Source organism: Harpegnathos saltator, unplaced genomic scaffold (assembly GCF_003227715.2).
Source record: "Harpegnathos saltator strain DR-91 unplaced genomic scaffold, Hsal_v8.6 scaffold16, whole genome shotgun sequence".
NCBI lineage: Eukaryota > Metazoa > Arthropoda > Insecta > Hymenoptera > Formicidae > Harpegnathos > Harpegnathos saltator.
The window spans coordinates 191,835-204,589 of NW_020229939.1; the positions used below are offsets into that span (position 1 = coordinate 191,835).

A 12,755-nucleotide genomic window follows, 5' to 3' on the forward strand; every position below is an offset into this window, starting at 1 on the left:
GTTTTCTTTTTTTAATATTATTTAGTATTTATAAATGGAAAGAACAAAAAAATAATTTTATTTTTTGTTTTATTTTATTTTATTGATTTTGTTAAGACACACCTTATTAATATGACTATTCATCAAAAAGTATTAAATTACAAATGATATAAACATCAGTTTATTCTAATACAGTTTTTTCTAATTTGTATGTTATGACATGTATGTTATTTTTTGTATTTGTATTTGAACAAAAATAATGATACATTGTTATTGTAGAGGTATGTTATATACTATTTAGTTTCTTACAGAACTTTGTAATAATTGTGTAAAACGATTGGTAACAAAGAAAGAAACATCTATAAATCTGTTTACACAATTACTGATACATGTTTCTGTACGACCACCCAATTTACTTCCTGGCTTATCGACACATTTCTCCCAACAAATATCGTTAAATGCATGAATCTAAAACAAATATAGAAACTTTTCATATATTTTGCTTCATGAGCAATATGTAAGTTCCATCTTACATAAATTATTCTTGGCAGGAATATTATCGTGTAATATAATATTTCAAACTTCAAATTTTGGAAAACTAATTCAGGCGACTCTTAATGTAATTATCAAAAGTAGCAGAAATTCACTTAAAAAGTGACGGACGCGTTTAATAATTTACCTGTGCAGTCGTTGCAAATTTTGCCTTCTCAATATCCAAAAGTTCATTTAATTGTGGATCAATTTGTGTATCAGAAGATATATTAGAAAAATCGGTATCAAACGTGGAATCCGACATTTTTCTGAAACTTCAATAATCGAATGAATATGATTAATCTTATGTATAAAATGGATTATCTTAGATCTTTTACACACGTGGTAATGTGGATCCTAAATGATTACAAACGTCGAATCACGTCGAATAAACGCTAGAATCTTAAGGCTCGTCTACAATAGCTGTAAGAGTAAAGCTAAGACTCCATGCATGCGGTGAGCTCCGGCAAACGGCTGCGGTGACCAATCAGGAGGGAGGCGCAAGTCCGGTTGCGGCAAGCTCCGGCATGCGTCTGTCTCCTGATTGGTCACCGCAGCCGTTTGCCGGAGCTCACCGCATGCATGGAGTCTTAGCTTAAGGCTGTAACGTAAGCTGTCAGCGAATGAAAATATTTCATTTCGTGTCTTGCAACCTTATAGCCTTAAGCTAAGACTCCATGCATGCGGTGAGCTCCGGCAAACGGCTGCGATGACCAATCAGGAGGGAGGCGCAAGTCCGGTTGCGGCAAGCTCCGGCATACGTCTGTCTCCTGATTGGTCACCGCAGCCGTTTGCCGGAGCTCACCGCATGCATGGAGTCTTAGCTTAACCGTTTGAGTCCCAAGCAGCGCGATCGCGCTGTTCAGATTTTATGTCGAGAAAACCCAGTACATTTCGATCATTGTGGACAACTGACGGTGCGTTACCGATTGTCGAAGTCGCGCGCTCAGATTTACTGAAGCAAGTATATCACACCGATCCTTTTAATGTAAATAGTACATTTTACAATAGGTAGAATAATACTATAATAATGCAATAATACATTACAAAATAAAAATTTTTATTTTATTGTTATCTTCTCAATAATTTTTATCGAACAAAACTTGAAATATTTATAAATTTACAGTACGTATATGTAATAATACAGATGTATTTTATAAAATAACGAATTACAAATTAACAATATTTTTGTGTTATGAACAAATAATTTAAATGGAGAGTAACAATTATAATTTGTAACATCGGTGTTTATCAAAACATGTTGGATGGATTCCTTTTGCTTCGTTGCTCCGTTGCTTCGTCTAATCATTTTGAAACACACAATTATTAACAATGAGAAACACTTACGCAAGAATACGTCCGATCGCTTTGCAAACTACAATAAATGTGACAAAGCGATGAGAAAAAGACGAGAATCGCGTTACCTAACAAATACAAGAAGCGGTATTGGTCCGATTGGGATTCATCGATGTAAAATAAACAAAGCGCTATCGCGCTGCTTGGTATTTCTCGACCTAAAATAAAACAAGCGCTATCGCGCTGCTTGGGTCTTTTCATACTCATTTATAGAAAGCGCGGTTGCGCTGTTTGGAATTCTTCGACAGTGTTTTTTCAATACCCCCCCTTGGACTCAAACGGTTAAGGCTGTAAGGTTGCAAGACACAAAATGAAATATTTTCATTCGCTGACAGCTTACGTTACAGCCTTACAGCCTTACTCTTACAGCTATTGTAGACGAGCCTTTACATTAGTCACAAGTCTCAAAATCGCAAGCAAATTGACCAATCACAGTCGATTATTCTTCAAGGGAACCGACCAAGGAAGCATATATGGATTAGATAGAACAATATAAAATTTAATCGTCCAAAACATCAAGAAAAATTTTAGAAAGTAACGTGCTAATTCCACATGAATTCCGAACACATTTTATAACAAATTAAAAAATTGTCACGATACGGTAAATTCTAGGAAATAATCCAAGCGCTTCCGCCGGCCATAAGCGTTACGAAGTAAATAATCCTACAGCCGGCGGTGATGCAATCTAGGTATTCTACGTTTATGATCAAAACCTAACTAAACCTAACCTAACCTTCAGATGGGAGTAGACCAAGTAAATTATATTAGTTTTATTTCGAGTCGTATTATGTCTCTTTTTTGTTCTTTAATTTGTTTGTAACATATAAATAGATACTGGCAGCCACATAAAAATAAATCGCAAATACCTCAGCGGATTGCACCTGATCGCAACACAACGTGGAACTGAATAAGATCTGATAGTGGGTAAGCAGTGTACACTTTTAAACATTTCGTCATTGGGAACTTTATAACCAAGCAAAAAAAGAGAAAAATCTTTTTCAAGTTGGATATGTAAACACAATGCAGTTACGTTTATTGTATTTTCAAATTAATTATGTTAATTATCAATATTGATATTGAACTGATGTAGAAGAATAGGAGAGATCTTTAATTTATTTATTTATATTGTGGTAAGGGAAAATCTATGTTTGATTTTAACAATGGTAGTTGTACTCAGCAGAGAAAAAAGAACAGCCTTTAGAAAGTATTCAAAGGAATCTTTAGGATGGCAATTGAACACCAGTACTATCTTCTGTTGAATGTAATCAATACTTTATAAAATATCCTCTTATGAGACATCATCTGTTTTATACAGCATGCTATATATGAACGATAATGTTACATATAAGTATATCACTACATATAAGATATTCTATGATATCTTATATAACATAGAATCACTTTCTTTTTCTCCCTTCTATCTATTTCTCTCTTCTTCTCTCCATCTTCCTCTCACTCTCTCTCTCTCTCTCTCTTTCTCTCTCTCTCCTCTCTCTCTCTCTCTCCTCTCTCTCTCTCTCTCTCTCTCTCTCTCTCTCCCCTCTCTCTCTCTCTCTCTTTCTCTCTCTCTCTCCTCTCTCTCTCTCTCTCTCTCTCTCTCTCTCTCTCTCTCTCCTCTCTCTCTCCTCTCTCTCTCTCTCTCCTCTCCATCTTCCTCTCTCTCTCTCTCTCTCTCGCTCTCTCTCTTTTTCTCTCTCTTTTTCTCTCTCTTTTTCTCTCTCTTTTTCTCTCTCTTTTTCTCTCTCTATCTTTCTACCTCTATTTATCATCATTATTGAAACATGAAATTTATGATCATTATTGAAACATGAAATTTGTATGCAGTTGATAAATGCAATTTTCAAGCATACGTTTGTCTGCCAAGCTGAAGACCAGATATAATTTTGACTAGTACCGTCGCATAGCTCCAGCTAGTATCAGGTTCAATCTTTCAATGTTGTTCCTATCTAGACTTGGAGTTATGAGTAATGTGATGAACTCTTTCAACCACCTACAAAATCTGGTAAAATAAGAGCTCAACTTATACAATATATTCTCATCGATGTGTAATAGGCCCCAGACTGCTAACACTAATGCAAATGTCCAATTTTCGTTGCCATTTTGGTTTCATACTGATTGGACTTTGGCCTCATTGGTGAAAGTGGTGTGGCCATACAACGCGCTTAATATGTATTCAATCCATGGATTGCTTTATATGGACCTTGGGCTTAAGTTTACTGGATATTGTTTGTTATTGTTAGCTATATTTACAATTAATTTGCGCAAAATGTATAATCATAATCTAAATATATATGTATGTATCATTAATAAGTCTATATTGCTGTGACTAGTTACTTGAATGTTCAGGTTTAGATTCATGTTTAGGTTCTATAAATTAGATTCTTTGTCTAACAGAGAAGCAACGTGGCAAAAAGTTAGGCGACTCGGGTATTCTACTATCATTTGTGTAGCCACTTGTTGTTGTTTGTTATTTAAATGCGCCAGCTTTATTTACATTTTCTAGTGTTTTAACAGATACCTCACAACATACATGCAATGGAGGCTAATAAAATTGAAGAGACAGCTGTGGAAGTTAAGATTTTCGAAGATAGTGAGAACAATCAAAATCACGATGCTTTCATTTGCGAAGAAAGCCGTTGTCCGCAGCAAGAGAATCAAAATTGGGAAACACCGTGTATAAAATCGGAATTAGATCATAGTACCACATCGATTAGTCACACTGGCACGCTTGATAATAATCATTATAGCGAACTAATGAAGGAAGAAAAGATGTGCGTCGACAATAAAGACGCTTTATACAATGGTTCATGTAATCAGGAATCAGGGGAATCTGTAGAATACAATATGGATGTAAATACTACCGATGAGTTGCGGCAGTTTGACGTGCTCGATGATCTAGATCGTCACTCTGAACAAAATTGTTCAGATGTTGACTCAGATACGGATGAGAACATGGATTCTGACGTGCCAGATGAAGAAATTGAAGCTATGTTAGAAGAAAGTGAGATATTTTGTTATCTTCATAACTATTAGATCAAGTTGCCGCGTAATTAGATTGAATATTTTTGTCTGTCGAAAGAACAATATGATCCATTTTATTCTTTTTTATTCTTTTTTTATTCTTTTTCGATACACAGTATACACAGCTTTCAAATATATTTCTTTTCAACGAAACATTATTTATTAGGTCTGCCAGAGGAATTTAAAGGAAAGAGGAAAAACAGAAAGGATAATACGCCCTATGAGGAGAAAGAGAAACTTGTCTTGGATGGTATGCAATAGAATCGTAATATTGAGTCAGTTAAATGAATTTTGTAAATTTTTATATTTATTTACGGTTGTGTTGCAATGCCACTACGATGTTGCATATAGTTACATGATATTCGTGTATGTCATTTTATTTTCTCTTCAGAAATTGGACATAATCATTTTGACGTTCTCCCCGAGGGTTGGGTACAAGTAACGCACAATAGTGGAATGCCACTGTACCTCCATAAACAAAGCAGGGTTTGTACTCTAGCGAAACCGTATTTTCTCGGTCCCGGAAGTGTTAGAAAGCACGAGGTTCCTGTAAGTGGCTTACCTTGTCTTCAATATAAACGAGCGTTAATAGAGGAGGAAGAAGAACGGAAGAAAGAAATGGAGCGTGCGCCGAACGCCGAAACTTACAGTCTTCCTAGCGCAAAAATTGAAACCATACAGGAGAATCGCGCGGCGCATTCATTAGACAGCGAACAATTAAGGAACTATTGTCAATCATTGTTTCGCTTCAAAGCTATTAAAGTAATGAGATTCCAGTAAGTATTCAAAATGAAATTATATCGACGGGTCACAGACATGTGTTCTATATGTTGATTTACTTCTTCGTTTTTATAGGTCTTGGTCAGCGCGTCGGAAATTTACGAAAAACAAAAGGCATCGGAAACAGCTTGAACGTCCAACCTTGCCAGATGGCACGAAATTAATAACTTTCCCTGTCAATAGCTCCTGCAGCGTAACTGGTGGCGGTAATGCTGTCGGAGACGATAATGGTCAAAGACCCCCGAAACATTGGATAATGAACCCATCAGGCAAAAGCTACGTTTGTATCCTTCACGAATACGTGCAACATGCCCTCAAGAAACAACCAACGTATAAGTTTAAAGAATTAGGTACGACCGTATTGTTTAATGCTCTTGTTAATATTCTTGTTGTTCTGTCAATACCCATTTCCGAGTTTTATAGCTAAGATGGAAATGACGCGTTTAAATTGCAGAAAATGCAGCGACTCCGTATTCAGCGGTGGTTTGCATCAACGACATGGAATATGGCAGCGGGTTTGGCAGCAGTAAGAAACAAGCAAAAGCTAACGCAGCACGGAAGACTCTCGAAATCTTGATTCCTCAGATGAGAGATAAGATCTCCGGCGACAATGACGGGGATAACGGGTCGAGTAACGCTAGTCGCACGATAAAAGCGTCTCGAAGAAATTCGGACGCGGATCTATCATTTTTTGACGAAATATCCATCACGGATCCACGAGTCGCGGAATTCTGCGCGAAAACCACAGAACCATCGCCACATGCTATCTTGATAACTTGCCTTCAAAGAAATTACGGCTTGGGAGATATGCACATTAATTATTCGGTAAACACGCTCAAACATCAGAGAAATGAGTTTACGATGAGAGTTGGGAAACACGAGGCCACTGTTGTGAGTACAATCTGTTATATACCTTGATTATCTATGTGAATAAAATTATCGTGTGATTTTTTAAATAGTAAAGCAAAAGTATATTTACCTCTTTATTAACTGACACTCATAGGTTTGCCGTAATAAGAAAGACGGTAAGCAACGAGCAGCACAAGCAATACTGCAACTTATGCATCCACACATACAGTCTTGGGGTTCGTTGTTACGGCTTTATGGATCGCGAAGTGTGAAATCTTTTAAGGAAAAGAAAGAGTTGGAGCAACAAATTACTCTTCTGCAGGGTAAAGCTGCTGTTAATCAGCCAAATCACGCTATCTTGGGTAAACTTAGGCAGGAGATGCGAAAATTGGCTGAACAACATAAAGCCATACAACCTATTGGTAAATTTGTAGCACCAGATTTACCAACAGGATCCGCAGCTAATTTGAATAATGTGGATTTATAAGAAAAGATAAGACTAGTCAATATACATACTCCAAAAACTTAAAAAATTTAATTACTAGAGAAAATGTTTTATAGAGTGTATGAAGAATTTTATAGAGTGTATGTAAAATTGCCTTTTAAAAATCAAGAGGCAAGTAAGTTAACAAGTTTTGCTTATATGAAATCTGAATATATGTAATGAAAATGTTTGTATATATATGTTTATATAGTCATGACTATGAACGTATTATCGATTATAGTTGGTATAATTATGATCATAATTATTGAGTATCAAGGAATTATGATTTTTCTGTAATTATTTTTATGATATAGAACAGTATTATTATGTTATATCATTATCGTTATTATTATTATCATTATTATATATTCTATATTCTATATATATGTCTTATATACCATTATATTAGTATTACAAGTATTTTCGTTCATGGGCGCTAGGATTTGTTCGCAAATGTGTACAAACGTAAATATTGTATATTGAGACTAAAGAATAGGTTTCATAAGATATATATAGCTTAAAAATCAGGATACACCAGATAGTAGGACGTAAGATTATTAGTCTTAATAAAATCATGATACAAGTTTGTGTCATATATGAATAATCATCTACAATGTTAAAAGGTCAGAAACATCTAGCATACTAAGATCAAATGTTGTCAACCTGCAAAGTAAAAATCTAAAGTAAATTATTATTATTAGATAAGTAAATAAGTAAATAATTATTATTAGATTGTATATAACACATTTTTTCCACAAAGATACTATTTATTCTTTTTTTTACAATCCGCTAAATCTTTAATTCACTACTTAAAATGTATATCATGAGTAACTCGTGTCACATTCATATGATTGTTTCATCTCTCATTTTACATCTACAAGAATCTAAAATCATATATGACACTACACTGAGTACAAGGAAGGACGAATCCATATGCGCATTTGTATAGATACTCGACAACTTTTTAAAATATCGCATTAATTGATAAAAGCTTTTGTATGGCCATGAAAGCAACACATATATACATACATGTCTATGTATATATATATATATATATACATATACACACACACACATACGCGTGCGGACACATACACACAGTTGTGTAAATACTTGGAACTTATCTAATTATAAATTTAGTTGATGCTTTTACTCAAAGGTTTATTCGTTGCTGCCTTGGCTATTTACTAGTATCAAATGGCTTTACTAGTATTAAAATCTAAGAAATATGTATATATTAATATGAAAAAATGTTTTTCCTACTATAAATGGCATTGAAATAAGTCAATCAATATAAATCCGATTTATACTAGAAAGATATACTCAAAAAACATTTGTAAGAAAATTTTCGAATACAAAGTTGATAAAATATTGATATGCATGTGTGTGATGTCATTTTTACAAAATTTTGTTTATAACGAAACTATTAACTAACTTTAAAATATATATCAAATGTTAATTTAACATTCTGTGGATTTCCTTATAAAATGCATTAGAAATATTTCTCTTTTACTATAATTATGAATCATATTCATTATATTTTGTCCGTTACAATCTGTATTATAACTCATTCTACATACTCTAATTCATCTCGCTTTGTTCTTGGAAAATGTCGCTAAATTGTTTAAAAGTCGATAAGTTATACTAAAATAGGCACTACAAGTGACATAGTTATTTTACTTATAGACAGCTAATCTTGATATAATATGAATTGTGACACGTTCCTTTTAATGTAAGTTCTCTAGTATTCTCAAATTTATATAATCTTTTCACTCTATTGAGTGTGCCATATTGCAGAAAGTTTTTTGATTACTTATTAATTTCAATACTGTTATAAGTTAGCGACATATTCATTTTATTATCATTTAGTTGCTTGGATATAGATGTTAACAGTTGTTTGGATATAGAAGTGACATTTTTTTAATAATAATAGTGTTATATGTCCAATAAACAAAGAGAAGGGGAGATATATTGATATTTTTATACAAATATATATATATATATACACATATGTATGTATATATATATATATATATATTTGTATGTATGTATACAATATAAATTGTATATATGTGTGTAATGTGTGTATGTGTGTGTGTCATATATAAATGAATATATATACATATATTCATTTATATACATATATATAGCTAACTCAACTTGTTTCCCGAATATATTTACAATTTCGACATAAATTGAAGTCAAATCTCGGTATTTATCTTAATATCAGTAACAAATGGCACAGACTCTCAAATACATTACAGTTCCATATCATTTCCATATAGAATTTTGAATGAAATGGGACAATCAGATACAGATATATTATAAAATCTAATTTACCATCGTTTATAGCTGTATATAAAATACAAAGACAAAAATGTACTATACCTCACCTAACACTGCCTTAATCACATGATGATAAATGCACTTTGACACATTAAAGTTACGAAATACATTAAAATATATATAAATAAAAGAAATTCCATCCGAACCGGTCGTAGACTTTATAATACGTGGAATTTACTCTATTAATTACATTCGATCATAAAATTAAGATAGATGCTCTTTCTTCATTCTATAAAATCATTAAAAACAATAAAATAAAGTAAATTATTGGAATAGATGAAATAAATCCCTGAAGTATTTAGTAGTAAAAAAATCGGATACTTTGGTGTCTGCATAGAACGAGACCTGTTTCACATTGAATGCGATTAGAACCTTATCAATGCACATTTAAAACTACACGTACTTAGTAATTTTGGAAGAAGTCGGGATTATTCTTTTTTTATCGGTATTACTATCTTTTTTACATGCATCATTACAAGTATTCTACCTATTAATTCAATCTCAATGAAATTCACGTGATAATATCAAATGGAAAGAATGACGAAATGATATACTAAGATCGTGCAGCTAAATACACATTGCCTTATTTTACAACTATACAAATATATACATGCATGTTTCTTTCTTCGTCATAGGTTTATACAGATTTAACTGTTCTCAGTTCGTTCACATCGCATGCATATCTATCTACTATGAACCAGGTCTTAATGAGGTTGATTATCTCTCTTACGAGGGTCCGTGTCTATGTTAAAATCATATATATGTATAATACCGCGAACAATTCTAATATGATTATATGAACAGAAAGCGTATTTATAAGTATCGTTCTTGTTCATCCGATTTCCGTGAGTTGCTTAAGATTATCCAACGTGCTTTTAAGAAAGCATTATATAGATGTATCACAGGTACTGCTACCAGACAGGGCCATCTTCGAGAGACTAGAAAGACTTCGTCTGGGACTACTACCACCGAGGAAGCTGCTGCTGGATTCGGAGAATATCTTTCGGAAACTGTAAAATTCATATTGTTATTGATTGCAATATATGTTGAATGCAAATATAAAAGAAGGAATATAACATGTCAACACGTACAATTTACGAATGCCGGATTCGGAGGATTTCTTCCAAGGTGCATCATCTGGTTCATAAGGAAGCGGTCCCTGTACCGGTGCGTCTTTGTCATCCTCTAGACTGAAATAACACAAAAGTGACAAAATTGCTTTAAATAATAAAGTTACGCATGATGTACAATTTATATTTATAGAATGCTATAATTATATTTTGTAAAGATAAAAAGCTTGATGTTTTATTAAGAAAATAATTGTGAACAAGATTTTTAATGTTCAATGACTTACATTTCAGGTTTTGGCCGGTATAGCTCCAATTCATCTTCCAGATCTGAAACCCTTGCTTTCAATTCATTTCGCTCGTGCAAAATTTCCTTCAGTTCCGACGTCGTAAATCTTGGTCTGTCGGGATCATCCAAATCGTAAATTGCCTTATTTGTTAAGTCTGGACAGCCTTGTAATTTAGTCAAGTCTTCATTCTCTTTCTTAGCCATGCCAAGCCGAGCACGTAGATTTATGAGTTCCCGATTCTGGTCCTGCAGTTGAGCTAAAAAATCCGCCCTTTCTTCCACTAAACCCCGAGCTTGCATCTGCGCTTGTCGTTGCTTACGTTTCAGTTCTCGCCCAACCACACTGAGCTTCTCCACCTGCGCAGTCAACTGTATACACACAATACAACAAAATGTTTATTAAATGCAATATGTAAATAAAATTTATAATTTTTTTATAATATTTATATAACTGTATTTAATTATCATGTAGCATTGCAGAAAGGAAAAGTTCCATGGCTAAAGAATTGTATCTTTTTTTAGTTCATCTATAATTCTATAGTTGAATTGTATATAGATATAGATACCAATTTACATTTTCAATTTCTGTAGTCTTCTGAGACAATTCTCGGTCTCTGGCGCGAATCTGATCCCTCTGTTTGTCTATCATGGATCTCAAATGTTGCAAAACAGCCACATCAACTTCCTGACTAGCTGTGAAGGCTGGAAATGAAAGCAAGCAGTTATTTCACAAGTTTTTTAATTCGCTTGTTGAAAAGATATCTTAATGATTGTTAGTAGGTGGATTAGTAGGTGGTTAATTGGTTAGTACTTGTTTGTTTACTGCTGTACTGACTATCACTACGTGATTCTTGCAAAGATTCAGCTAATCGTCTATTTTCCTCTTGTAATCTAGTGACCATAGCTACTAAATCACGGGACTCTTGCCTCCAATGTTCTTCAATTTGTTCTAATTCCTAAAAAAACATCATATTTATTGAATCATAGTTATACTATCAATTGAGAACATGAATTGTAATATATATAGAGATTAATGTTGCGATATAATGACAAAAGTGTTTAACTACCATATTACCTTCTCAAAACGTTGTCTATCCTCTGCTTTTCCAATTTTGTCGCTTTCCAGCTGAGAGATCTTTGCACTTAGTTCTTGTACCATAGTATTCTCACGTTCATTTTTGGTAGCAAGATTCTCAAGTAATTCTAAAGCATTTATCACCTTTGGCATAAGATTGGTTACAGACTCTACTCCAAACAGGTCTATCAGTTTTTCACATTCTTTTCCTATCTCAGATGCAATGTCGTAGACATCCACCACTGATACATCGGATGCAACAGAATATTCTTCCATTTTGCAAGTAGCGTTACTTCTTAGACAAAAAGGCATGAATACAACTTATGATGCAACACACTTTATACATAGACCTGTTTAATGCTGTGGAAAGAAAGTCTTGTGAAGGTGTTTTGCCAAGGTTTCAAGTTAAATTCAAGTATAGAGTTTAAATGTACCTGTATTTGCAAGATCTGTTGAATGTGGTGGAAAAAATTGTATCTACGTACGAGATGAGAGGTAAATCTTACTGCCACGGTTACACGGAGTCTTCGTGCATACACTGTACATTAAAAAAGAAGTATTTTCACAGATGTGTGTTAGGACGTATGCTCGAGTTTATGGTAAATACATTGCGTAATTTAGGTGTGGCGATAATTGTCAAAATAATAGCCTGTTCCGTAGCTGTGCGGTGGATCTTATTACGCGTCATGCACTTATTATTATAGATCAAATACCAGCTCAAAAGGTGCAACACGCTTCGGTAATATCATAGCAGTTCCATCAAAACGTCATGTTTAAATCCAGTTGCATACAATGAAGTCGCAACGGAGCAGATGATTGAGATTATTCGCACTCTGTGTATATGTGATATGTTGCGCGCGCGCGCGCGCCTGTGTGCATGCACGATGACAAATTCATTGAGCTCGCCGATGCCGAAAGGAACGCCTTCTCTCGGAGCATCGTGAAACGTTAGAAACGTAGAAATTACTTATTCTATTT

At 34.0% G+C, this 12,755-nt stretch overlaps 3 protein-coding genes across 6 annotated transcripts; 1 reads left to right on the forward strand and 2 right to left on the reverse strand.

Annotated features, from left to right (window-relative positions):
- Nucleotides 1-173: 173 nt before the first annotated feature.
- On the reverse strand, nucleotides 174-930 carry Tim8 (translocase of inner membrane 8). The gene is made up of 3 exons (XM_011144833.3): nucleotides 853-930; nucleotides 659-785; nucleotides 174-447 (listed from the first exon to the last, which is right to left on the reverse strand). Exons 2-3 carry the CDS (start codon nucleotides 773-775, stop codon nucleotides 277-279), a joined length of 288 nt encoding a protein of 95 aa, XP_011143135.1. The 5' UTR covers nucleotides 776-785; nucleotides 853-930; the 3' UTR covers nucleotides 174-276.
- A 1,654-nt stretch (nucleotides 931-2,584) lies between these two features.
- pasha (microprocessor complex subunit partner of drosha) lies at nucleotides 2,585-7,308 on the forward strand. Of its 3 annotated transcripts, XM_011144836.3 has the most exons (8): nucleotides 2,585-2,620; nucleotides 2,698-2,790; nucleotides 4,370-4,867; nucleotides 5,054-5,137; nucleotides 5,279-5,663; nucleotides 5,743-6,017; nucleotides 6,122-6,558; nucleotides 6,671-7,308. In XM_011144836.3, the coding sequence occupies exons 3-8, from the start codon at nucleotides 4,402-4,404 to the stop codon at nucleotides 7,001-7,003; spliced, it is 1,980 nt and encodes a 659-aa protein (XP_011143138.1). In that variant the 5' UTR covers nucleotides 2,585-2,620; nucleotides 2,698-2,790; nucleotides 4,370-4,401; the 3' UTR covers nucleotides 7,004-7,308. The 3 variants fall into 3 exon arrangements, with proteins under 3 accessions (XP_011143138.1, XP_025152562.1, XP_011143137.1); XM_025296777.1 differs by having other exon boundaries at nucleotides 2,596-2,790; XM_011144835.2 differs by having other exon boundaries at nucleotides 2,596-2,790; nucleotides 4,381-4,867.
- A 1,804-nt stretch (nucleotides 7,309-9,112) lies between these two features.
- Nucleotides 9,113-12,684, reverse strand: Rilpl (Rab interacting lysosomal protein like). 2 transcript variants are annotated; one of them, XM_011144837.3, is made up of 8 exons: nucleotides 12,491-12,684; nucleotides 12,212-12,315; nucleotides 11,778-12,137; nucleotides 11,514-11,658; nucleotides 11,277-11,404; nucleotides 10,701-11,071; nucleotides 10,438-10,536; nucleotides 9,113-10,356 (listed from the first exon to the last, which is right to left on the reverse strand). In XM_011144837.3, exons 3-8 carry the CDS (start codon nucleotides 12,087-12,089, stop codon nucleotides 10,233-10,235), a joined length of 1,179 nt encoding a protein of 392 aa, XP_011143139.1. In that variant the 5' UTR covers nucleotides 12,090-12,137; nucleotides 12,212-12,315; nucleotides 12,491-12,684; the 3' UTR covers nucleotides 9,113-10,232. The 2 variants fall into 2 exon arrangements, with proteins under 2 accessions (XP_011143139.1, XP_011143141.1); XM_011144839.3 differs by having other exon boundaries at nucleotides 11,538-11,658; nucleotides 12,491-12,683.
- Between the last annotated feature and the right edge of the window lie 71 nt (nucleotides 12,685-12,755).

Bases quoted from the DNA above. Each gene is read 5' to 3' on its own strand.
- Tim8 (XM_011144833.3), bottom strand. From the start codon at position 775: ATGTCGGATTCCACGTTTGATACCGATTTTTCTAATATATCTTCTGAT. The intron at 448-658 runs GTAAATTATTAA...TATTTGTTTTAG, and splicing joins AATTTGCAACGACTGCACAG to ATTCATGCATTTAACGATAT.
- pasha (XM_011144836.3), top strand. From the start codon at position 4,402: ATGGAGGCTAATAAAATTGAAGAGACAGCTGTGGAAGTTAAGATTTTC. The intron at 4,868-5,053 runs GTGAGATATTTT...ATTATTTATTAG, and splicing joins TGAAGCTATGTTAGAAGAAA to GTCTGCCAGAGGAATTTAAA. The intron at 6,559-6,670 runs GTGAGTACAATC...TGACACTCATAG, and splicing joins GGAAACACGAGGCCACTGTT to GTTTGCCGTAATAAGAAAGA.
- Rilpl (XM_011144837.3), bottom strand. From the start codon at position 12,089: ATGCCTTTTTGTCTAAGAAGTAACGCTACTTGCAAAATGGAAGAATAT. The intron at 11,659-11,777 runs GTAATATGGTAG...ATGTTTTTTTAG, and splicing joins ATAGACAACGTTTTGAGAAG to GAATTAGAACAAATTGAAGA. The intron at 11,405-11,513 runs GTACTAACCAAT...TTTCATTTCCAG, and splicing joins GTACAGCAGTAAACAAACAA to CCTTCACAGCTAGTCAGGAA.